Source organism: Mesoplodon densirostris, chromosome 11 (genome assembly GCF_025265405.1).
Source record: "Mesoplodon densirostris isolate mMesDen1 chromosome 11, mMesDen1 primary haplotype, whole genome shotgun sequence".
In the NCBI taxonomy this organism is placed as follows: domain Eukaryota; kingdom Metazoa; phylum Chordata; class Mammalia; order Artiodactyla; family Ziphiidae; genus Mesoplodon; species Mesoplodon densirostris.
The window spans coordinates 53835419-53862713 of NC_082671.1; the positions used below are offsets into that span (position 1 = coordinate 53835419).

The following is a 27295-nucleotide window of genomic DNA, read 5'->3' on the forward strand; positions in this document are numbered from 1 at the left end:
AGGCGAACTCTCAACCACTGCGCCACCAGGGAAGCCCTTTCCCTGGTCTTTTAAAAAATGTGCTGAGACCAGTCATCATCACATTCCAGATGCTTGCCCATTTGAGGTTGAATATTAATGAATGAAATAGCAAGTATTAAATGCATAGCCAGTCCAGTGCCTTTGTATAGGAGGTATTCCTTAAATAGTATTATCATAAATATTGTTCAGTACACCTAAAATGAATTGTTCCTCTCATGATAAATGATAAACTGACTGCATCTAGATTATACTGATGGGCTTTGAAATGCATATCATCTGCTTGAAATTGCCTTGTTTTCTGCCCTTTTCAGAGCTTCTTCAAAGTAGTTCTTAAATGGTTTACAAAAGTTTGAATGCATCTGTTAACTCGTCACTTTGTTTTTATCACACTTGAGTTTCTGTTTTTGCTCACCACTTTAAAAACCATGTGGTTTACAAACACTTAAAAGTGTTATACATGTTTTTAATGCACTACATTGTTTTAAATGGCTATTTCCTCACACCATTCAACATCCCTGCAGTCACATGCTCAGCTGGATTAACATTTGACTTATGTCCAAGTAGGAGCACATAAAAAAATGGAGCACTTAATTGGAATTTCACAGTGATTTCTACATAAACCAGCTTCAACAAGGTGTATTATATATGGAAATTAGGAATTGACTAATCTGTAAATATATGTGTGTCAATTAGGTGATTTTAAAAGGTGAAGAAATGCTACACGGTGGAACTTTAAGCCTGGTCATGTCACATGTAGTTCTTTAGCCACTAGAGTTGCTACTGTAGACAGAATGTCATTTTGATTACAGCTTTACTATATTAAGATAGGTAATATAGAGCACTATAACAAACTGTTCGATTAAAACTTTTTCTGGTTAAATTTAACACTAAGATCCTATGTCTCAGAACCTCATTTATCATCACAAATGAATTTAATTGAACACTTGTCTCAAATGAACCATCCATTTTTTTTTTTTTGCGGTATGTGGGCCTCTCACTGTTGTGGCCTCTCCCGTAGCGGAGCACAGGCTCCGGACGCGCAGGCTCAGCGGCCATGGCTCACGGGCCCAGCCGCTCCACGGCATGTGGGATCCTCCCAGACCGGGGCACGAACCCGTATCCCCTGCATTGGCAGGCGGACTCTCAACCACCGCGCCACCAGGGAAGCCCTGAACCATCCATTTTTTAAAAAATTCTTTATTTTTTCATTTTAGGGCCATAGGGTTAGACTGAGAAACATTTTGGCTAGAATAGTATAATTTGTAATTTGTCCATGTCCTGCATTGTTATTTTAATAGTATCACTAATATGCTTATTTTCTACACTAGATATCGAGCAAAAGCATTTCTTTTGTGTGTGTATTTCCAACTATCATGATAAATGCTTACACGCATGTATGTAAATGCAACATGGCTCAGCATTTTTCTTTTACCTCAATTTAAAAAATGCCAAACAGCACAATAGCCATAACTTAATTATCTACGGAGTGTTTAGTTTGGAGGTGAAATAAGTTAGTTAACAGAAATACTTGAGAATAAACATAATGAGGTAACTTTTATACAGGGAAATGTATTTCCACATTTCAAAGTGCTTCATATACTCATAGAAACATTAGAAAGTGTAACTCTGCCTAAATAACGCTGTACTCTTATAATTTAAGATGTCAAATTCAAATAAAGTGATTTATCATTTCTATGATGGTTTTTCAGTCAGTATTATAACAACTTATGATAACAATGAAAATTTTTTTAAAGTTTCATAGAACTTACTGAGCACCAAAGTGGGTCTCCTTTTCATACTTTGCTTAGTTGCCGTATTTCCAAGGTAGCATTAAGACATTTTATTATTTGAAAATCCAGATGTTTAAAAACTAAAAACACTGACATTGACAACTTTCCATCATATTATAGAAAAGACCCTGCATTATGATTAATTTGCAATTCAAAGACATTAAGGACCATGAGACCATAAAATTCTTATATATACTTATATACTTATTTTGATATATCCTTCAAAGATACTGGTAAAATAAACACATACTTATCAGTTGGTTAAAATATGAGTCTGAAATTATTGTGTTCTTGAAAAAGACATGTATTTGTAGCAAAATAATATTCACTGTATATGATTAAGAAAAGAAAAAAGTTTCCATTGAAAATGAAGGGAGAGTAGTAAAAATATTTATTTTCAAGTCATGTTCTAGATTTCAAGGTCATCTGTTATGGAAGATACTATGTTTCAGGGTGTGTCAGGGGAGCAGGGAAGAGGTTAATTCCTGATTTCCTATTTCTTAGTTTTAAGATTATTCATTCATTTATTGAACATTTTTTGACTATTTAGAATGTGCCATGCACTCTGCTGGGTATGTGATGGTAAAAGCAAGTTGCCCACCTAAAGAAGTATCACCCATATTTATATTGTATTAAACCCCACTGTACTAAAGGACATGTTGTATCTAAGGTACTAAACCAAAGCCTGGCATATAGTAAGTGCTCAATAAAGAAGAGCCATTAATATTCTGTGACATCCTTTATAGCTATTTTTCATCTACTGAGGAACAGAGTATAAAATTTCTTTATTTATAAGAGTAATGATAACTATTCCGTGTATATGAATTGAAAATGTTCTGAATAGAATAGTTTAAGAAAATGAGAAGAGCAGAATTATATGGCAACTCCCTATACTATAAACACAAATGCTTTCAGGTTAATAGATATCTCTTGAGAGTAAATGTTGTTACTATTCTCAAATACTTTGAGTCATGTAAAAGTGATCAGAAAGGCCACTTTTTGTTATGGAATTGCTCAGTAAATTAACTATTATCAACTTTGGAATCTAGCTATCTATATATTTCAAAGAACCTTCTGAAAATAAGCAGTAGAGTAATGCCATCTCTTAAAAGAGTAAACTGGGGCCTCCCTGGTGGCGCAAGTGGTTGAGAGTCCGCCTGCCGATGCAGGGGATACGGGTTCGTGCCCCGGTCTGGGAGGATCCCATGTGCCGCGGAGCGGCTGGGCCCGTGAGCCATGGCCGCTGGGCCTGCGCGTCCGGAGCCTGCGCGTCCGGAGCCTGTGCTCCGCAGCGGGGGAGGCCACAGCAGTGAGAGGCCCGCATACCGCAAAAAAAAAAAAAAAAAAAAAGAGTAAACTGAAGTGTGTAACATCCAGATTGTTTCTTGGTAAGTATTGTATCCAGAGGCGTGCTGTTCAATATGAAAGCCTCTAGACACATGAGTCTATTTAAATTTAAAAAGAACTTAAAGTGAGAATTCAGTTACACAGACATACTAGGCACATTTCAAGTGCTTAGTGTCATATGTGACAAGTGGATACATATTGGACAGTGCAAGTAGAGGACATGTCCATCATCACAGAGAGTTCTCCTGGGCAGTGTTGCTCGAGGTTATATTAGATAAAGGACTATTTGATATTTACTACTTATAACCACACAGAAAACGAATGACTAAGTTTGGTTTTGATAATTTGATTGTTTACACCACAGCTTCCAAATCTTGATGAAATTATTTTAGCAAGCTCTTTGACAGGTAAAGCCTGCTTTAAAATGACTTTAATTCCAGTAAAAGTTTAACTAAAGTCTCAGAAGATGTAGTGCTTTACTCCATGACTTTGGGGAAATTGGAATTTTGAATACTGTCTAAGAGATATGGCTAATCAGTGTGATCAACACTTTCTCTGCAGCGCCTTCCAAGCCTTTTTTTCTGAGCGCCCCGCCATTCTACTCGTCATGCTGCGGTGGGTCCTGTCGGCGCCCTGCCTCCCCCACTATTTTTCCAAGTAAGTTTTTATACTTCATCAGCAATGCCTCAGTTACTCTGTAGACCAAAGCAGCAGGATTTAATGTGCTCTGGAAAACTAATTGGTAATGCAATGGCAAGGAGATAATTCCTCACTAAAAACCACAGCGATCCTATTCAGGAGGTCTCCAGAGATTTATCGAACCTCAGCACACTGAGCGATTGTGAGTGGCTTCTAATGGCATTGAAACCCAGGGCTGACACACCAAGGAAAGCAACTTATTTTCCATTTGATGTAAAAGATCTCAGAGGGACCCATTTGGCTCTTTCTGAAATGTGTAGCAATGCTCATTTAAAGAAGAAGAAAGGAAGGAAAGAAAGCTAAGAAATTGTGTAAAATTTCCATTCAACTGAAAATGTGACACAGAAAGTCCCTAGGTATCCATGGAAAATAATCAAAAATTGTCAAGATTGTAAAAGGAGATAAATACCTTCTCTTATGATCTTTAAGAAAACCAACCAGGGTTGTAGGAAACATTTTCAAGAGAACTTTTCAAACATTACACAGTTGTAATAGTGTGCAGGGTAGAGGGAGAATGACAACTTTCAAAAACTTGAAGAGTACACTCACACTCACACGCACAAAGAAAAAAATGTCTAACTGAAAATAAAAAGAAATAAAGTTCACCTTGATCTTGAGATTTCTAGGTCAGCTAAGAATCTGTAGACAGAGGATTCGAGTTTATGATAAACAAGTCCAGAGGAGGGGTGCATTTATTTCAGCTGCCCAAGAGAAAACATTGATTCAGGTTAACAGCTCTGTCAGGTGAAAAGTGAAATAGGGGTAGAGTCAGGTGGAAGTCCAGAGCTGTATCACGGTTGAATTCAGATTCCCTGTTGCCTCTCTGCATGTGTTTTATGAATGTTTCAGGAGAGCAGTTGCTCAACAGAATGATTCCTGACAAGTGAGGCAGCAAATGCTGGCCGTTTAATGAGCTGCAAGCTTCTGAGCATCTCTTTAGGGGGCTGATACTTTCCCACAGAGCACTTTACATGGCCGGGACCCGGCCACAATGGGTGACAGACCCGTGACCAATCGTCACTTTCACTTGACTCATCCACACGCGACCTCACCACGATTTTTCACTGTGCAGATGAACTTTCGGAACCATTTCACAGGGAAAAGACTCGGGCAAGGGTCAGTTGCCCTTTTGTATGGTCATAAAGCAAGGCTCTGTGTGTCAGTCTTTTCTCCTGTCTCACATTCCAAGTGAATTTCTGGACACCATTTAAAGCACTTGGCTGAAAAATAAAGCAGTGAATGAAACTGACTTTTATAGACTCATTCTAGCTCATCTTCCCATATAACCCTGCCCACCTGAAAAAGGATTTAGTGGATGAGCTGAGTGTATACAGGACTTGCTGAATACATAGGGCCCATTATCCACTGTGGGGATTGTTTATTAACCAGGACTGATACACTATTTTGGAAGTGACCTATTAATTGTCCATTTAACTGGAATGTATTGATTCAAATAGAAAAATAGAAACCATGACTAAACCTTTTTCTCGCTCCTTCAAGGTGGTCTCCTATGAGGATAATTGAAAACTGTTGTACAGATTAAGGAGACATTTATCACCATATATTAGAGTATCAGGAAAGGATGCCTGGAGTAGAGACTTAAACCCCAAATATCTGATACCACAGCATGGTGGCATCTCTGTGGAATTAAATCTTCAGTGTGGTATTCCAGGGGTGGAGATTGAAAGAGGTCCAACCCCTAGTTTCAGTGTTTTCACCCTGGTATAATACTGGTCTTCTACTTCAGAAACTCTCTGGAAATGTAAACAGGTAAGGGGCAATGTACCAAAATATTCCATGTAACAGGTGGACATTCATGTATGCGTGAATGTGTGTGTGTATTCATTTTATAGTACTGTTTTAATAAGTGACTAAGCCATAAAAGTATACTAATGCCCAGGCCAGTTTACTAAATAGAGCACATAAAAGTAAGTCCAAAGTCGTTTCCTAGATAACCTCATCTTCTTGACTGCTTGAAAAAAATCACCCTAAGCATGTCTCATTTTTCTCCATCTGCTTCTCAGCCCTTCCCACTTTATGCCTTTGTGTAGCTGTTGTAAATTGTGGTGTCTATCCCTGGAGGCTTATAAAGTCCTGTGTTTATCTTTTTTATTTAATAAACCATACAAGGGGAAAATCAGCACAGTTCAGACTGAGGATGAGAATGCACTTGGTTTGTCTCCATTTCTAAGTTGGCATTTTAAAATAGCGTAGAAGGGTGGAGTCAACATGGCGTACTAGGAGGATGTGGAATTCGCGTCTCGGCACAACCAGGGCACCTACCAGACACCGGTGGGGAACCACGGACACCTAAGGGGATGGGAGGAGGCCGCAGTGACCGGGTAGGACATGGGGAGTGGGGGGAAGGAAGGGGGAGGAGAAGTGGAGGCGGGATGGGACTGGTGCCCCTGAGGGGCGGCTGGCTGAGGTGAAGGGATCCCACACCTGAAGGGGGAAATTGGGGAACCATAGGGAGGGCAGAGGATCAAAAGGGAGTATGGCCAGGTTTCCCCTAACCACTTGGGCCCCCAGGAACCTGTTGAGGTCCCAGGCCTGATCCTCTGCCCACCGAGGCCCCCTCCAGCCGTGCAGGTCCTGAGGGAGTGGGAGGGAGGGGAGCAAAAGTTAAGGCCGACCTCCAGGACCAGCACCCCGACGGGTGGCTGGGAGAGGGTAGGAGTGCCTAAACCCAGTGGGACTGACCCACAGTTACTGGTCCAGCAGTGGTGACAGGGGAGACCCTGGGGGAGATGGGGGGGGCGTGGAGGAATGCAGCCAGTGCTTTCCCTGTCCACTTAGGCACCGGGAAGCCTGTTGGGCTCCCGGGCCTAATCCTCTGCCCTTGGAGCCTCGCTCCTGCCATGCAGAACCCAAGCCCCACCCACACACCCTCACTCCGGGTGCTACTTCCAAACTCTGGAACTCCACACTCCAGAGTTCCTCCTGCTGCCTCTCCTATTCCACGCAGGTCCTAAGCAGAGGCCCCGCCCCACACTTGGACGCCCCACCCCATGCTCAAACGTAGCCCCCCCACCCACCTAGGTCCTGCCCTACCCTAAACCCCACCCCTGCCTAAGTTCCACCCCTGCCTAAACTCTGCCCCCATAGTCAAGGCTATTTTTTTTTTTTCTTTTTTCCTCATTTAGATTGGGATTGTTTTACCTTGTTGATTCATTGTGGTTGATTCTTTTATATTTTTATCTTTCCAATTCTTTTATTTTTCTAATTTTATTTTATTCTTTATACTTTGTTATTGTTCTCTCCTTTTGGCTTGTTCCCCCCTCCCCCCTTTTTTTTTCTTTTTCTTTTTTCTGCTGTGGTTTTATTTTACTTTGTTGCAGTTGTTCCAATTTTAGTTTTATTTTTCCTAATATATTTTTTATCATTCTAATTTTGTTTTGTTTTTTATTCTTTGATATTGTACTGGTCTTTTCTTTCTTTCTTTCTTTTTTTTTACTGCACTACGAAGCTCGTGGGATCTTGGTTCCCAGACCAGAGGTTGGGCCCGAGCTCCTGTGCAGGGAGCTCTGAGTCCAAACCGCTGGACTAAAAGAGAACCTCAGACCCCAGGGAATATTAAGTGCAGTGAGGCCTCCTGGAGGTCCTCATCTAAGCTCCAAAACCCAGCTCTATCCAACTGCCTGCAAACTCCATTGCTGGATGTCTCAGTCCAAACAACCAGTAAGACAGGAATACAGTACCATCCATAAAAAAAAAAAAAAAGAAACAACAAAAAATTATGTTACAGATGAAGCAGCAAGGTAAAAACCTACAAGACCAAATAAATGAAGATGAAATAGGCAACCTACCTGAGAAAGAATTCAGAGTAATGATAGTAAAGATGATCCAAAATCTTGGAAACAGAATGGAGGAAATACAAAACACATTTAACGAAGATCTGGAAGACCTAAAGGGCAAACAAACAGTTATGAACAGCACAATTACTGAAAGTAAAAATACTCTAGAAGGAATCAATAGCAGAATAACTGAGGCAGGAGAACAGATAAATAAGCTGTAAGATAAAATGGTGGAAATAACTGCCAGGGAGCAGAATAAAGAAAAAATAATGAAAAGAATTGAGGGTCATCTCAGAGACCTCTGGGACAACATTAAACGCTTGAACATTCAAATTATAGGGGTCCCAGAAGAGGAAGAGAAAAAGAAAGGGTCTGAGAAAATATTTGAAGAGATTATAGTCGAAAACTTCCCTAATATGGGAAAGGAAATAGTCAATCAAGTCCAGGAAGCGCAGAGAGTACCATACAGGATAAACCCAAAGAGAAGCATGCCAAGACACATATTAATCAAACTATCAAAAGTTAAATACAGAGAAAAAATATTAAAAGCAGCAAGGGAAAAGCAACAAATAACATACAAGGGAATCCCCATAAGGTTAACAGCTGATCTTTCAGCAGAAACTCTGCAAGCCAGAAGGGAGTGGCAGGACCTATTTAAAGTGATAAAAGGGAAAAACCTACAAACAAGATTACTCTACCCAGCAAGGATCTCATTCAGATTTGATGGAGAGCTCTACAGACAAGCAAAAATTAAGAGAATTCAGCACCACCAAACCAACTTTACAACAAATGCAAAAGGAACTTCTCTAGGCAGGAAATACAAGAAAAGGAAAAGAACTACAATAACAAACCCAAAGCAATTAAGAAAATGGTAATAGGAGCATACATACCATAATTACCTTAAATGTAAATGGATTAAATGCTCCAACTAAAAGACATAGACTGGCTGAATGGATACAAAAACAAGATGCATATATATGCTGTCCACAAGAGACGCACTTCTGACCTAGGGACATATACAGACGGAAAGTGAGGGGATGGAAAAAGATATTCCATGCAAATGGAAATCAAAAGAAAGCTGGAGTAGCAATACTCATATCAGACAAAATAGACTTTAAAATAGACAAAGAAGGACACTACATAATGATCAAGGGATCAATCCAAGAAGAAGATATAACAATTGTAAATATTTATGCACCCAATATAGGAGCACCTCAATACATAAGACAAATGCTAACAGCCATAAAAGGGGAAATCGACAGTAACACAGTCATAGTAGAGAACGTTAACACCCCACTTTCACCAATGGACAGATCATCCAAAATGAAAATGAATAAGGAAACACAAACTTTAAAGGACACATTAAACAAGATGGACTTAATTGATATTTATAGGACATTCCATCCAAAAACAACAGAATACACTTTCTTCTCAAGTGCTCATGGAACACTCTCCAGGATAGACCATATCTTGGGTCACAAATCAAGCCTTGGGAAATTTAAGAAAATTGAAATCATATCAAGTATCTTTTCCAACCACAACACTATGAGACTGAATATCAATTACAGGAAAAAAACTAAAAAATACGAACACATGGAGGCTAAAGAATATGCTACTAAATAACTAAGAGATCACTGAAGAAATCAAACAGGAAATCAAAAAATACCTAGAAACAAATGACAATGAAAACATGATGACCCAAAACCTATGGGATGAAGCAAAAGCAGTTCTAAGAGGGAAGTTTATAGCAATACAATCCTATTTCAGGAAACAAGAAAAATCTCAAATGAACAAACTAACCTGACACAAAAGCAATTAAAGAAAGAAGAACAAAAAATACACAAATTTAGCAGAAGGAAGGAAATCCTAAAGATCAGATCAGAAATGAATGAAAAAGAAATGTAGAGAACAATACCAAAGATCAATAAAACTAAAAGCTGGTTCTTTGAGAAAATAAACAAAATTGATAAACCATTAGCCAGACTCATCAAGAAAAAAAAAAAAAAAAGGAGAAGACTCAAATCAGCAGAATTAGAAATGAAAAAGAAGTAACAGCTGACACTGCAGAAATACAAAGGATCATGAGGGGTTACTAGAAGCAACTATAAGCCAGTAAAATGCACAACCTGGAAGAAATGGACAAATTCGTAGAAAAGCACAACCTTCTAAAACTGAACCAGGAAGAAATAGAAAATATAAACAGAACAATCACAAGCATTGAAATTGATACTGTGATTAAAAATCTTGCAAAAAACAAAAGCCAAGGACCAGATGGATTCACAGGTGAATTCTATCAAACATTTAGAGAATAGTTAACACCTATCCTTCTCAAACTCTTCCTAAATATAGCAGAGGGAGGAACACTCCCAAACTCATTCTACGAGGCCACCATCACCCTGATACCAAAACAAGACAAAGATGTCACAAACAAAACTACAGGCCAATATCTCTGATGAACATAGATGCAAAAATCCTCAATAAAATGCTAACAAACAGAATCCAACAGCACATTAAAAGGATCATATACCATGATCAAGTGGGGTTTATCCCAGAGATGCAAGGATTCTTCAATATCTGCAAATCAGTCAGTGTGATACACCATATTAACAAACTGAATGATAAAAATCATATGATAGTCTCAATAGATGCAGAAGAGGCTTTTGACAAAATTTAACACCCATTTATGATAACCCTCCAGAAGGTAGGAATAGAGGGAACCTACCTCCACATAATAAAGGCCATATATGACAAACACACAGCCAACATTGTTCTCAATGGTGAAAAACTGAAAGCATTTCCTCTAAGATCGGGAACAAGACAAGGTTGCCCACTCTCATCAGTATTATTCAACATAGTTTTGGAAGTTTTAGCCACTGCAGTCAGAGAAGAAGAAGAAATAAAAGGAATACAAATGGGAAAAGGAGAAGTAAAACTGTCACTGTTTGTAGATGACAGGATGCTATACATAGAGAATCCTAAAGATGCTACCAGAAAACTACGAGAGCTAATCAATGAATGTGGGAGAGTAGCAGGATACAAAATCAAAGCACAGAAATCTCTTGCATTCCTATACACTAATGATGAAAAATCTGAAAGAGAAATTAAGGAAACACTCCCATTTACCATTGCAACAAAATGAATAAAATACCTAGGAATAAACCTACCTAGGGAGAGAAAAGACCTGTATGCAGAAAACTATAAGACACTGATGAAAGGAATTAAAGATGATACAAACAGATGGAGAGATATACCATGTTCTTGTATTGGAAAAATCAACATTGTGAAAATGACTATACTACCCAAAGCGATCTACAGATTCAGTGCAATCCTTATCAAACTACCAAGGCTTTTTTCACAGAACTAGAACAAAAAATTATACACTTTGTATGGAGACACAAAAGACCCTGAATAGCCAAAGCAATCTTGAGAAAGAAAAATGGAGCTGGAGGAATCAGGCTCCTGGACTTCAGACTATACTATAAAGCTACAGTAATCAAGACAGTATGATACTAGCACAAAAACAGAAATATAGATCAATGGAACAGGATAGAAAGCCCAGAGATAAACCCACGCACATATGGTCACCTTATCTTTGATAAAGGAGGCAAGAGTATACAATGGAGAAAAGACCGCCTCTTCAATAAGTGGTGCTGGGGAAACTGGAGAGCTACATGGAAAAGAGTGAAATTAGAACACTTCCTAATACCATACACAAAAGTAAACTCAAAATGGATTAAAGACCTAAATGTAAGGCCAGACACAATAAAACTCTTAGAGGAAAACATAGGCAGAACACTCTATGACATAAATCACAGCAAGATTCTTTTTGACCCACCTGCTAGAGAAATGGAAATAAAAACAAAAATAAACAAATGGGATCTAATGAAACGTAAAAGCTTTTGCATAGCAAAGGAAACCATAAACAACATGAAAAGACAATCCTCAGAATGGGAGAAAATATTTGCAAATGAAGCAACCGACAAAGGATTAATCTCCAAAATATACAGGCAGCTCAACATCAAAAAAACAACCCCATCCAAAAATGGGCAGAAGACCTAAATAGACACTTGTCCAAAGAAGATATACAGATTGCCAACAAACACATGAAAAGCTGCTCAACAGCACAGGTTATTAGAGAAATGCAAATCAAAACTACAATGAGTTATCACCTCACACTGGTCAGAATGGCCATTATCAAAAAATCTACAAACAATGCTGGAGAGGGTGTGGAGAAAAGGGAACCCTCTTGTACTGTTGGTGGGAATGTAAATTGATACAGCCACTGTGGAGAACAGTATGGAGGTTCCTTAAAAAACTAAAAATAGAACTACCATACAACACAGCAGTCCCACTACTGGGCACATACCCTGAGAAAACCATAATCCAAAAAGAGTCATGTACCACAATGTTCATTGCATCACTATTTAGAATAGCCAGGACATGGAAGCAACCTAAGTATCCATCAACAGATGAATGGGTAAAGAAGATGTGGCACATATATATAGTGGAATATTATTCAGCCATAAAAAGAAACGAAATTGAGTTATTTGTAGTGAGGTGGATGGACCTAGAGTCTGTCATATAGAGTGAAGTAAGTCAGAAAGAGAAAAACAAATACTGTATATTAACACATGTATATGGAATCTGAAGAAAATAAAAAGGTTCTGATGAACCTAGGGGCAGGACAGGAGTAAAGACACAGACATAGAGAATGGACTTGAGGACATGCAGAGGGGGAAGAGTAAGCTGGGACGAAGTGAGAGAGTAACACTGACATATATACACTACCAAACGTAAAATAGATAGCTAGTGGGAAGCAGCCACCTAGCACAGGGAGATCAGCTCAGTGCTTTGTGACCACCTAGAGGGGTGGGATAGGCAGGGTGGGAGGGAGACACAAGGGGGAGGGGATATGGGGCTATACACTTGCATATAGCTGATTCACTTTGTTATACAGAAGAAACCATCGCAACATTGTAAAGCAATTATACTCCAATAAAGATGTTTAAAAAAAAAGAAAGAACACTAGGAAAAAAAAAATAAATAAATAAATAAAATAAAAGTGTAGAGATGCCACAAGTGTTCTTAATAAATGTTGGTGTCTCATTAGTGATAAATCTGAAATGAATTTCTTATTTTATTTATGATGTTCACTGTATTGGCAGCAAATAATAATGAAATGGTGGATTTAGGCTTTCAATTAAGAATATTACATAAATAATCATTATACCAAGGAACAGTTAATAAGACTTACAACTGCCCGGTAAGCTTTTTAATTTAAGGCACTTACTACATTTTCTTTTCTTCTTCTTTTTTTAATAAGAAGAATGATTTATGCCCAAGCATTTAGGTTTTTTTCCATTTGTACGAAAGAAGGAAAATGAACTGTTGAAGTAATTTTGTATTTCAGTTCAGAGCCAAAATTATGGTTTACACTAAAAGTTTTAATAAGAGATGAAATCAGTGGGCCCTCATCATTGTTTCACAATATTGACTTCACTCTTTCTAAAAAGTGTAGGATTAGAGCAACACATCCTTAGCTAGCAAGTGAAACATCATTTTGACTGTTTACATGATTCACTTGTTTAAAATTGATTTAGTTTTTCTTGTTAACCTTTTAGATTTATGATTGACTTGTGGCAGTGTGGAAACAATCATTCATCTAGTGCCCTTCTCACATATAATAAATAGTTTAATAGGCTATTTAAGCACAATCCTTACAGTGGGAAAAATTTAAAGGCAGTGGTAAAAGTTCTCCTCTCCCCCAAAGCAGTGTAAGGAAAATCTTTGATAGTATATCCATAAGGTTCTTTTCAAAATAACATACTTCATAAAATGAAATGGAAAGTTGTAGAAGTTATGCAGAGAATGACCTTAAGGAAAAGACTACATGAAAATGTATAGGAGTCTTAATTTTGTAGAATAGCTAATTGAATTAATGAGATAATTATTTCATTTTGTCTTTAAGTACCCAACTTGAATTTGACCTTTCAAGAATTTTATGCATTAAAAGACAAAGTTTAAATTTGGAGCAGCATTATAAAAATATGAGTGAGGAAATATTCTTCTGGGATAAATTGCTCTCCCTTTTTCTTGGGAGGTGAACTTAGATTCTGCATTTTGAGATCATCTTACTATCTTCCCTTTTTCTTTAAAACTTAAAAGAACATAGAATACTCTCCAAATTTGAATTTAGGATTTTGTTGAAGGCAAGGCAGCAGGGAAAGGACCTTATTTTTATTACTGTAGGTTCGTCCTATGAGTTGGCAGTGCTCTGATGCGTCTTCTTACCACCTGAACTGGATGTTTCCTGCTCTCAGCTGGAGCAGTGAGTGGGCTTAGGGAACTGACCAAGACCTATGGAAATCCATAAAAGGCTGCCTGAGAGCTTATTTTATAAGGATTTATCTTTAGAACTCTTAAGATTTTCAGAGGGTTGCAGCATTTTATGCTAACGAAGAAAGAAGCCTAATTATTGTGGTGAAAACATAGTTGTGTTTGTGTGATAAGTTGAACATAGGTTTTGACTTCTCAATAGTGAAGGGAGATAAATGACACTTGGTCAACCAGGAAGAAAGTTTAAAGGAGTCAGAGACTCGAAGACAATAGATTTTCCAAGTTGATGGCTCTATTCAGCAGTTCCACAGAGGCATTGAAAATATTCGAGGGTCATTCCTGGAATGGGGTTCCCTTTCTCCCCAAATGTTCATAAGTAGTCGTAGTAGCCTACCCTGGGGTAAACAGGGGCCTATCTACTGCTGTGTTTCTCTATTGCTCTTCGCTGCCCCCCACCCCGTACTGTATCATTCACACACAGCACACCTCTGTTCAAAATGCCCTTCACAGGCTCACTGCACACAGGGATTCCCAGGGGGGTGTGGTACATGGGGGCTGTCTCAGGATGCAGAGAGTTAGGCCTTTGTAAACTTTTCTATACTAGGTCATTCTGCCATTTTAATGACTCTCCCCACCTCCTGACCTCTTTCCCAGCACATTGGTAATTTTGACAGCCTTTGGTAATTTTAAAGAGCATTGATTGGCCTCACGCTGCTTGGGTGTATGACCTCAATTGCACAACTTATCTTTCCAGAGCCTCAGTTTCTTCCTGTGGAAAATGGGGATGATAATATGTACCTCTGGGGATTGTGGTAAAGATTTCATGCCATGCTGCCTGTCGTTGGCACATACATCAGCACATGTTGAGCCCCAAATAAATATGGAAGTCACATTATAAAATAATAATAATGATATTCACAAATTAGCAGAGCGTATAGCACCTTGAATTGGCAGCCCTGGATTTTAAAGTGTCTTTTCTACTGCATGCCTTAAACTCTGTCCCTGTTAACTGTTATTTTTATATTATTTAGTTATTTTTGTCACCTGTAAGTTTCCATATAAATCAGACTTTTGTCATGAATTTAGGAATAATCAGAGGCGTTTGTTGCTTATAACTTTTCAGTAGCTTCTGAGATTTTTGAATTACCAACAAGTTCTTGAAGTCACTATGTTTGTTTTGCAGGTGTAATTGAGCCCATATTCCTAGATTTAGAAGGTAGGAATATGGTATAGGTTCATCAGTAGTTTATGGTTAGATCCAGAGACAGCCCCCAAAAGACTCATGGGGGAGACAAGGAGAGGAGCATCAGTGGTAGAAGTAGCATCTTGTCACATGCTTCTTGTAGGAAACTGATCCACATCCGTTTATGAAAACAAGCGCAATTTGTGTATTGAGAGCAATGCTAAGAGAAACCAGGCAACTAGCAAAGAAAGGAAAAATAGAATATTCTTTATCTTTGCTATGGTTTTTGCTTGTTCAGTGGTTGTATTCGTGTTTGTTATAGGGCACCGAATCCCAAAGACCAGACCCAGGAGTTAACCCTCTGACCCTCACAACCACTCCAGCTCTGTCTTTCAGAGATTGAGGTCTGCTTTGTTTGCATGGCCCTTCAATGTTAGCTTTTACCATGTTGGTGAGAATAATTTATCTGTAGATCCCCTTGATGGGACTCTTCTTTCTCTTCACTTAAATATAACTCAATAGGAAAACCTGTAGGTTCCTATTAAAAGTCGTAGGGGCATTTAAATGTGTTACCCCACTGTTTTATGTAAACATGTAGATCTTGGTGAAGAAGGGGTGAAAATGAGTAAAATCATGATCCGTATTTATAAAACCTTGGCTTAGAAAAAAATGTAGGCAGATTTTTTTTTTAAACTAGCTTTATTGGTCCAAAAATTTGTTTGTATTTCTATACAGATTTAAAAATTTGTATTATAAAATAGATAACCCACAAGGACCTCCTGTATAGCACAGGGAACTATATATACTCAGTAGTTTGTAATAACCTATAAGGGAAAAGAATCTGAAAAAGACTATATATATAACTGAATCACTGTGCTGTACACCTGAAACTAACACAACATTGTAAATCAACTATACTTCAATAAGAACAAAATAAAATTACTTTAAAAAGGAAAAAGTTGTATTAGCTCAAAAAGTATTGGCCTTTCTAAAATACTAAGTTGGTCAAGTCCTTGAAAGGCTTCCCTCTGTGGGAAATTATCCCTTAGATTTGTTTCAGTCACCCCTGGCCCTAATCTACCTCCCAGCTAATGTCCTGTGTTCTTCCCGCTCATCCCCTGCAGTCTGGAAGTTCCAAGCTGTGTGAGATTCCTAGATTTACCACGTTTCACACTTGTCCTCACCCCACTCAGGCATCTGCAAATGTCAGTCCCTCTCTCTGCCCGCCTTGGTCAAGATGGCCAGCAAGAGGAATTGCTAGTCTTCTGGCAGCTCTTCTCTCTCAGTACTCACTCTGTTGGCCTCCAAGACTAAGTGACTTCTTATCTGGTGCTTGAAAGCTTCCTATGTGGTGGTCTGCGGGTGTTTTTCTCACTTGTACCTTGGCTGTCTCTACTTGGACCTATCCTTATCAACTGTGAGCATCTGTGAAGGATGGAGTGGATTCATTTTCAGTTGTCACTCAGCGATGACTCAATCACTTGGCCAGATTACTCCCCAAAAGGTTACTACAACATTTGCTTGTTTTCCTTAGAAAACTGAGCCAGACTTAAAATGTAGAGTGGAGGTGAATTATTCGTCCATAACTCTACAACAGTAGCCTATCTTAGTAGAGTTTTTTTTTGCCTTTCAGTCTTTTTTCTCTGCATTTTTACTTAGTTGTGAGCATAGTATGTATCTTAAATATCATACGTATTATAATGTTTTTTGTTTGTTTGTTTTGCTGCTGGCTGATCTTCCTAGTCATCATCTTTAGTGGTTCTTTAAAATTTCACCTAGTAGATATAGCATCATGTGCTTATGCATTTCTTTACCTTTGGATATTTAAGTTTCTTTCCTAATTTTTAATACATATGGCCATAATAATGGTGGATTGTATACAGTTACAAATTAAGAATTCCAGATCAAAATATGAAGTGAGAAGGGTATGCTGGAATCTGAGGACACTGTTACCAGGTTGTATAGGAGATGCTATATGGTCCAGGCTCACAGACTGACCCAGGACAGGGAACAGAAGCCCATAGACACAGACAGGAGCTCTGGCTATGTTTATAAATGTTTCTTTCTTCCCATTCTTGACCCATCAAGAAACAGTGTGGGGAAGCATAGAAAGGAGCCAAGAATTTGGAGTTAGAAGGTCTTGCTACCACTGAGATCTGTGTCCTTTGTGCTGCTTTGGATCTTAACTGCTCTGAACACTTCTTCATCTGTATAGAGGATGTCTGTGGCCTATGATTCTTATAAGAATAAAATGAAATTCAACAGGGGCAAGTGAAATGGATTTGAGGGATCCTTATTGTGGGCTAGGCACTGGAAATTTTTTGTGCTGTTTCATCAAATCCTTAAAGAAACTCTGTAAAATAAACTGAAAGAGTAATTCATTCCAAGTGCTGAGATCCAAACCCAGTTCTTCCATCCTCCAGAGACTTTTGTCCTGAGGCTTCCTAGAGAGACACCATCTCAACAGATGAATCTGTGATCTGAAATAGTGCAGAAGGGCCAATTCCATGTTCTCTATACAAAGGATAGTTCAGAGAAGAAAAGCATTTAGAAAGATATGAACATATTGTGATGTTTATACTATTTTTATTATTGACAAATATTGCATAAAACTATTCAAATCTCTAAGAAATAGTGAATCCAGGTGCCAAAGCCTGACTTCAGGATATGACCTCGGTGTGAGAGAGGCAAAAATAATTGGTTCTGTAGATGGAGAATTAACCAAGATCCCATAAGAGGATGAATGGGAAGGGCATCAGTAAAAGTAGACTTTTGTAAAGAACTGGGCTTGATTACATCCCAGGGGCTCTGGCATTTCTACGGAGATTCAGGTGTTACAGACCTGGAAGAAAGAGGGAGAGGCCGGTAGTTCTGGGAATGTCAGGATGAATCAGAATGAGGCACAACCCAGAGCTGAGAGACTAGCTGAGAGATGTTTACAATCTTTTAAACAAATAGGAAGGGAAACTATTATATTACAGAGGTAAAATTGATGAGCTTTATCCACTTATTGACATATTTCTTCTAAAATACAAGTCAGATTGTGTCAGTCCACTGTAGAGTTAAGAGCATTTGTTTTGGAATCAGTATTCCTGGGTTTGAAGCCCTAGCCATGTGACCTTGGACAAAGTTCCGTAAGCTACCTAAGCTTCTTTTTATTCATCTGTGAAATGGGAAGAATAATAGTAGCATACATGGCATAGGTAAGTTGGGAGGATTAAATGAAATAATGCATGTCAGCGGCTTAACATAGTATGAGGACAGAGGAAGTGCTCAGTGTAGATTTATTATTATCATGTCACACCCTGCTTAAACATATTCTATTGGTCTTCACTAAGTATTGGGAAATGTTCCAAACCCTTGTAGTCCTCTATGGTCTGGCTCGATTCCACTCCATAATCTCTGTGCCAGAGGTCTAGATGTCTTCAAGAGCCTGTCAGATAAGAAGCAAGTTAGGTGAGGCTATGGCAAACTGGGGACCACATGCTCCATCTAAAGAGGGCACCTGCCACTCACTATGGTAGATCTTTGCTTTATGGGAAGGTGAGCCTAGTGTGGTTACCTTTGAAGAGATGTTAGAAACCTGGACTTCGTATGAAACCTCCCAGTTATTAAATGTGAACAACTAAATCCGAATTTTTAACCAACACTCTAAACAAAGCCCGTCTGCAGGCTGGATACAGTTGCCAGCGTGCACCCTCTGTTTCATGCCCTTCCAAGGCCTTGCAGACTGCTTACTTTTCCTTGGAGAGACTTTATTCCTTTGTGCTTTAGTGCTTTGAGACATGCTAGTCACTCTGCCTGGATTGGCCTTGGTTCTTTCTCTCTGGAACTGAATTGTCCTTTTAGACTTGACTCAACCTATTTTCTCGAACTCATCACTTCCTTTTTTTGTGATGCCGGAGCATTGTAGGGATCATTCTATTTCAGTACTTAAGACATGCGTTTGCTTTTTTATTTAGAAATAATTATTAAACACCAAAATGCATACCAGTACAGTCGTAAACTGGAGTCCCTGCTCCCCTGGTGCCTGTATTCTGGATTGATTTTCATGTATTGGTCCTCCCATGAGAAGGTGAACTCCTTGAGGGCAGGGACCATGTGCTGTTTGTCTGGTTTCCTCAGCAGATACCCAGTGTATTAGTGTCCTCTTGCTGCTGTAACAAATGTCCACAAACCTCATGTCTTAAAACAATACAAGCTTATTATTGTACAGTTACAGAGGTCAGAAGCCTGAAATGGGTCTCACTGAACGAAAATCAGTGTGTCAGCAGGACTTCATTTCTTCTGGAGGCTCTAGGGGAGAATCTGTTTCCTTCTCTTTCCAGTTTCTAGTGCATTTCTTGGCTCATGGCCCCTTCCTCCATCTTTAAAGGAAGAAGTGTAGCATCTTCAAAACTATCACTATGACTTCCTTTTTTGGTCTCCCTCTTCCACTGATAAGGACCCTTGTCATTACATTTGGCCTACCTGGATACTCCAGGATACTCTCCTGACCTCAAGTTTAGCTGATTAGCAACTGTAATTCCATTTGCAACCTTAATTACCCCTTGCCATATAATGTAATATGTTCTCAGGCTCTGGGGATTAGGACATGGGCATCTTTGGAAAGGACATTATTCTTCCTACCACAGCTTGGAAGCTGAATAAATGAATAGTGAATGATGAATGAAGCTCACAGAGGGTGGGAACCAGTGTTGTGCTAGCCGCAGAAAGGCAGAAAAAGTGGTAAATGTCTCTGCCCTGAAGGAGTTGATGATCAACTGAATCAGGGAGGGGGTGATTGGAGGTCTTCCAAACCTTCCTTCTCAGTTTAAACATCTCTGACTCTTGCAAGCTTTCCCTGACATCCCAGATGAAGATTAAGCCCATCGTTTTGTGCTCCCAGTGCACCCTCTTCTTAGGAATACTTCATCACACTTGTGATGCTGGTTCAATAAATGCCTCCCACTTGATTTTATAGGTAATGAGTACGATAAAACATATGTCTTATTTCTCAGTGTGTAGTATTGAGAGGAGTGCCTGGCATATGGTAAGTGTTCAACAGTTTGAGACAATAGAAGAATGAATAAATAAATGAAGAATTAGAGAAAAATTCAGTATTTAAACCACCTACTAGTTCTGCATTGGAGCTTTGTAACCTGGGACCATGGACTTTCCGACATGGCATGCAAAATTGGGAAGGCAAGCATATGTACTTTTTTTTCCCAGTGGGGAGCAAAGAGCATTTATCAGATTCTCAGTGGAGTCCATGACCAAAAAAAGGTTAAGAAGCTCTCTAAATGTGCAGAGTTCAGAGATGAGATAATTTGGCCATGGTACAGAGAAGGAGGATCTTGTCATGGAAAAGACAGATGGAATTCTCCGTACAGCTAATGGGGCTTTTTGTGTCTTTTCTCCCCTCTAGGAGAAGAGAGTGTGCTGCCTCTTCTGACACAGGAATCTAATTCCAAAGCTCGGAGGGGTATTTTAAGAAGAGCTGTCTTTTCTGAGGACCAGAGAAAGGCTCTGGAGAAAATGTTTCAGAAGCAGAAATATATCAGCAAAACAGACCGAAAGAAACTTGCCCTCAACTTGGGACTAAAGGAATCACAGGTACTAATGAGCAGGAAGATATCTACTGCTCCTGGTTTCTGAAGGAATCCAATGATATCTATTCATTTGGTAACTATTTGTTGTAGTAGGCATAGCACTGGACCCTGAAGCATTATTGAAATGACTTTCATGGTTTTTTAGTGGGTGGAAATATATGTCACAATTCCTATTTGGAAATCGGGCCCTTTGCTGAAGAGGTCTAGGTTTTCGCCTGATTAATTCTCCCCAAATGAAGAGAAAAGCGAAGGCTTGTGGCATTTACATCATTACATTGTTTGCTCTGTTTTCAGAGAAACAGGTTACATAATTGCCTTCAAAAGCAGGAACCAATTTTCCTGTCTTTTTCTTCATTTCCAGTCCAAAATCAAGGCATGAATGAGTGACTCATAAAGACCTCTTAATAGATTTCATTATTTTGCACTGTGGGCTTATGTCAAGTACAGTCAAGTAGTTTCACATTTGCAACCTTTACAAACCTTTCTTGTACAATGATATTTCATATAATTTTGAAAGAGACTTTCTGGCCTTTTGGGAAGTGCAGCATACTCCATTTAAAGATTGGCCTACTTATAAATAATTAACAGTATAAGGCACTAGCATTTTCCTATTTAATCCTTCTTATAATCACCATATGAAATATCCCCATTTTCTAGATGAGGAAATGTAGAGAGGTAAACAGAGGTCCAGTGTCACAAAGTGAAGCTGCTTTGGAACTGGGCTCCCACCCCAGGCAACCTGACTCTGGAGTTTGCATTCTCTTTAACCTGGAGCCACCATGTACAGTTGTGCAGGATGTTCACTGCACAAGGGCATTTGTCTAAGAGGGATGGCAGCAACTGAAATGCAGCAGGTACTCTGCTTGTCAAACTGACTTTCCAGGTGCAAGGCTCCTTCCACCTGGAATTTTTGAATCAGCATAAAGGCACTGAAGGGCTAGCAGAGGCTCTGTGTTAACCACCATGCTCTACTGTACTTCCCTCAATACAAATGACCTGGTTTCTAACTTGGGATATTATTAAACTAGTTATTTTTGGATGAAACCCTTCTTAACCTTGCTTCCTTTCCCTAGGGAAGTGATCTGTCCCCCTGTCCCCCGACTTTTTATAGTCGTAGGAAGCACGAGGTGTGGTAGAGGATAATTGGCCTAGATCAGCCAGTCTGTGTTTTCCTCATGTGTGGGACTAATGAGCCCATAACCTTAATTAACTGCTCTGTGCCTCAGCTTCTCACTTTAAAAACAGGGACAAATATAGGAATTCTGTCTATGTCACAGAGCAATTTTGTGTCTATGACAGGCAAATCAATAGGTATATCTTGGTGGTCTGTTGTGTGTAAGACACTGTGCTAGGTAAGAGGGAATATTGATAAATACTGATTAAGATAAATAACACGGGCTTCCCTGGTGGCGCAGTGGTTGAGAGTCCGCCTGCCGATGCAGGGAACACGGGTTCGTGCCCCGGTGCGGGAAGATCCCACATGCCGCGGAGCAGTTAGGCCTGTGAGCCATGGCCGCTGAGCCTGCGTGTCCGGAACCTGTGCTCCGCAACGGGAGAGGCCACAACAGTGAGAGGCCCGCGTACCGCAAAAAAAAAAAAAAAAAAAAGATAAATAACACTTCTTGGACCCCAGGAATTTATACAACCAACTGGGAAAACAAAACAGAAGCTCATGAACAGTTAGATAACAATATAAGACATTAATGTAGGAAACCGCCCCTGGTAGATTAGATATACTACCAAATAAAGGAGCTAGATCAGTGGTTCTCCTAGAACTTATGTATCTCTTTGGAGCCTTACACTAATCCCCATCTCTGGAAAGGATGATCATAGGACTGGTTCCTATACCCCTGGGGAGTCTAGTGATGGGAGTTACCTGATCCTCAGAGGAATTGCTGGGCCTGAGAGAGGATCACGTCGGGGGCTCAGTGGGCCTGGCCTGCATCGCATTGCTATGGATAAGACACACCAGAGTCAGAGGGGAGAAAGTGTGCAGGTTTGGGAGGCTGGGGGCTTCTGGTTGAGTTGGAACTTGAGGTAGGTGTTAAAAGATCAAAAGTGGCTAGGATTGATCTGACAGTGCTCTGAGAAAGTGTGAAAATCTGTGATAGTACATAGCATCTTCTTTAAAATGAACTGTTGAAAAGGGAATGCAGCAAGCCTATTAAGGAATATTTATGAGGGCATGACCATAATATTTCCACTCTGAGATAACAAACTGTTTCCATATTTGTATGTTATCTCCCAGTTGTTATCCATAGGCACATAGTTTTACATAGTCGATTGTATCATTTTTAAAATTCAAGTGCCTCAGGAATGAATGCTTTTTACCTTATTGAATTTGGCGAACAGCTCGGAAGTAATTTAACGTTTTCTTATTTGCATGTACACTATATCTAATTACACAGTTACTACATGGTATTTATTACGGTAAATTCAAACAAGAGGGAGATTGGTAGAGTTAAAAATGAAAACATATCTGTTCCCTTTCCAATCCAACTCCCTGGTTACTACTGTCATTTATATATGGCTCTTGTTTGAGTTTATTGACATATCATGTATTATTTTATAAATAAATGTATACATGTGTGTCATATATGCACAAACATATAAAAACACAGATACTTTCATAATGACTACTATGTGCCCTTACATTTGATGTTATTTACAGATAATAAAAGTAGCTACTTTTGCTATTTCTGTTTTACAAATGAAGAAGCTGAGACCTAGAATCATGTATATAATTTTAAATAAAAATGGCATCACACTGCATATATTTTAACATCTTTTGAAGGACAATACAAATCACTTGTGTAACCAGCACAATGTCCAGATAGGACATTACCACCGGGCCAGGAGCCCCCTGCGTGCCCCCTCCCGGTCACTACCTTCTCCTTAATAACTTTGAACAGCATAGATTAGTTTTGCCTGTTTTTGTGCTTTATATAGATAGGATCACTCAGTACATTTTCTTTGGTATATGGCTTCTTTCACTTACCGTATGCTTGCGAGATTCATCCATGTGGCTGTGTTGTAACAGTAGCTCATTTACATTCATTGCTGTGTAGTATTACATGGTATACCAGGGTTTATCCATTCTAATGGTGGGTGTTTGGATTGTTCCCATTTTTGGGCTATTATGATTAATGCTGCTTACAATGAGTATTGTTTGACACTTTGCTTTTTTTTCTCCCACTCAAATGTCATGGGATACGTCCTTCCATGTCTGCATACACATTTACTTCATTCTTTTTTAGTGAGTGTCTCAGAGCAGACCATTACATGGATATACTGTAATTCACTTAGCCATCCTCAGCTTTGTTACTTCCTAGTTTTTACTGTTGCCTATCTTTATGCACTTTAAAAATAATTCTGTAAGATAGGGAACTAGGAGTTGGATTTATAAGTTAAAGTTTATGTACATTTTAAGTTGTGATCAATTTTAAAATTCCTTTCCAAATATTGTATCAAGATATTGAATTATATCAATTATATCAATTATATCAATTTGAATTATATCAAATTTTACTCTTACTAATAAACAGTCCTTTTTTTGCAATCCCTCCCCTATTTAAGTTTTTGAAAATGTTGCCAACCTCATGGGCAGTTGTATTTGTTATTTTTTTCCTAATTATCAGAACTCGGGAATCTTTTAATCACTTTACTGGTCATTTTTCATCTGAATTTAACCTTTTCATGGCTGCACCATTTTTTTTCAAGTTTCATCCATGGTGTAGCATGTGTCAGAATTTCCTTCCTTTTTAAGACTGAATAATATTCAATTGTATGTATATACCACATTTTGTTTATTCATTCATCCATCAATGGACACTTGGGTTGCTTCCAACTTTTGACTAATATGAATAATGCTACTGTGAGCATTGTGTGTACAAATATCTCCTTGAGTCCCTGCTTTTAATTCTTTTGGGTAGTTTGTGGCTTTTTTCATATGCTTGTGGCATCTTTATTTGTACAAAAATTTCTCTTTTTTTAATGTAGTCAGATCTAGTTTTCCCTTTGTAGCCTTATTTTTTTATGTCATGCTTAAGAAAACATTAATCTCCCCAAGACTGTAATGATCATCTCTTATATTTTCTTCTAGAATTTTTATAGTTTTGTATTTATGTTTAGCTGTTTAATCCATCTGGAATTTGTTTTTATATTTGTTGAGAGGTAGAAATTTTATTTTATGATTTTTCCCAAATATGTACATTTGTCCCAATACCACTGATTATGAAGAAACTCCTTTCATGATTTTTTTAAATTGAGATATTACTCAAAAAATTTCTAGATATACAGAAAAGCTAAGAGGAGAATAAAATAATTAATGTGATGAGAAAGACAAAAATCACTAATGGCAACAAATAACTGTCTTGGTGAAAACCCATTAGAAATAGTTGGCAGGCATTCTGGGAGTAAATGCCTACTGCAAATAATAAATGAGTTTGTGAACAGAAGCAAATGCTCTGCTATGTATGCATTAGGACTGGTTTCTTGTGAAAAGCCTGAGCCACAGGATTACAACTGAGATGGCAGTCTTTCGGACTCAGCTGCCTGTGGTAGGTTTCTTTTGTAGCCATTTTGGACATTGCCCATCACGTTGAAAGAATGAAAGAATTGTTTTGCCAATCTGGAAAGACCATCTCAGGTAGAATTTTTTACTTCATTGGGAGAAATATCTGGTTGGTACACTTTAATAATTACTTCTTTAGGTAAAAATTTTCCAGGTCTTGTTTTAAAAATAGAAAGCTACTAAAAAAGGGTGCAATGTAATGCACAGGAAAGCAATGTGATTGGCTTTTAATCTATCAGGAAACCAGTTGTGAAGTTTCCTGCTCAGGCACAGTTGACTACACAGTCAGAGGGAGGTTAGTAGTAAAGAGAGACTCAAGTGGGGTAGGGGAAGGTATGGCTCAAATTAGAAACTACCATCATAAGCACTTTTAGGTTAATTACAATCAATTGTTATTTATTGAGCCTAATTCTTTGAGTTTGATAAATCCTGGAAGTACTCGAACTTGGAAATTGTATAAAGCTTGCAATTTATCCAAGCATTATAAAATGTAATCTTTTTTTTTTTTTCTTGCGGTACGCGGCCTCTCACTGTCGTGGCCTCTCCCGTTGCGGAGCACAGGCTCCGGATGCGCAGGCTCAGCGGCCATGCCTCACAGGCCCAGCCGCTCCCCTGCACGTGGGATCTTCCCAGACTGGGGCACGAACCCGTGTCCCCTGCATCGGCAAGTGGACTCTCAACCACTGCGCCACCAGGGAAGCCCATAAAATGTAATCTTAATTTAGTCTCCAGAAGTTTCTGATGAGGTCTGAATGTTTATAAGAGCCTCAGCGCTGGAGTGGGACTATCACGGATTCTAGTCTAAATGCTTCTATTTTACTAGCTATGTGACCTTGAACTGGTTCATTGCGTTGAACCCCAGTTTTCTTATGTGTGAAATAAGGACTTCTTGCAGTCATTGTGAGGATCAAATTGTAAAATCCACGATGAGTGCCTGGCCTGACACCTGGCACAAAATAAACACTCAGATGCCATTACTAGTCAATAACATTTCCTTTGGATAAATAATTTAGCACAGACTAAATGAGGTTTTAAAATATCGAAGAGAGTTAAATCAGTCTTGAAAGATGTCTGACTTTCAGGATGTCAGCAGCTTACCACAGTTGTTTTGTTTCATAAGTGTGTGGAGATGCTTTACTAAAATAATTTCTCAGATATTTCTGAAGTAAAAAGCCACAAGGACTTTGCTAGGCTGGCTCTCAGGATAAGGTATTCTATGGATGGCACAGTGGAAGAAATTACAGTTTAAAATGCTGAAGTGAAGTAACGTGATGTAAGTGATCGTTTTGTCCAATTACTTTATCAATAGGTGAAAATCTGGTTTCAGAACAGAAGGATGAAATGGCGGAATTCCAAAGAAAAGGAAGTGCTTTCCAACAGGTGTATCCAAGAAGTAGTCCTTCAAGAGGACCCCCTCTCACGATCTGCTCTGGGTTTCCCTTCTCCATGTCCTTCACTCTGGGAAATCTCCCAACAGCACTCGAGTCCAAGATGGAGGGAGAATTCACCAGAACCTTCAGAGAGACTAATCCTGGAGAGTCCAGGGGCATTGGCCCCAGAAGCAAAGTCACTGCAAGGTGCCTTGTATTTGTGTTCTGAAGAGGATGCCAGAGACAAGGGTGTACTTACTGGCTCAGTGTGAATGGAAGCATTCTGCCATGTTAACGTAAAGAACAGTTAACTATTAATGTTTGGACTCTTAAGCCTGCTAGCTTGTGTCTCATCAGTGCCTAAAACCTAACACCTTTGGAGTGAAGCATGGACTAATGTTTTAGGAAACCCTCTCCAGTGTTGTCTTATTTGGGTCCTAGACTCAGACTTAATTTGTAAGTGGAACAGAATCTCCCAGAAAGTACGATGGAACTGAAAAGAACGAGAATAATGGTCAGCTCAGTCCTTGCTCTGAATATGTGTATATATGCGTGTGTCTCTATGTGTATATATATAAATATTCATTA

At 39.0% G+C, this 27295-nt stretch overlaps 1 protein-coding gene across 1 annotated transcript in view; it reads left to right on the plus strand.

Annotated features, from left to right (window-relative positions):
- The window catches only part of DBX2 (developing brain homeobox 2), a 39038-nt gene extending 12059 nt beyond the window's left edge, over nt 1–26979 (plus strand). Inside the window, exons 2-4 of the mRNA XM_060113951.1 lie at nt 3720–3815; nt 20581–20768; nt 26647–26979. Coding sequence (XP_059969934.1) covers nt 3720–3815; nt 20581–20768; nt 26647–26979 — 617 coding nt within the window. The remainder of the gene's footprint in view (nt 1–3719; nt 3816–20580; nt 20769–26646) is intronic.
- Nucleotides 26980–27295: the final 316 nt, after the last annotated feature.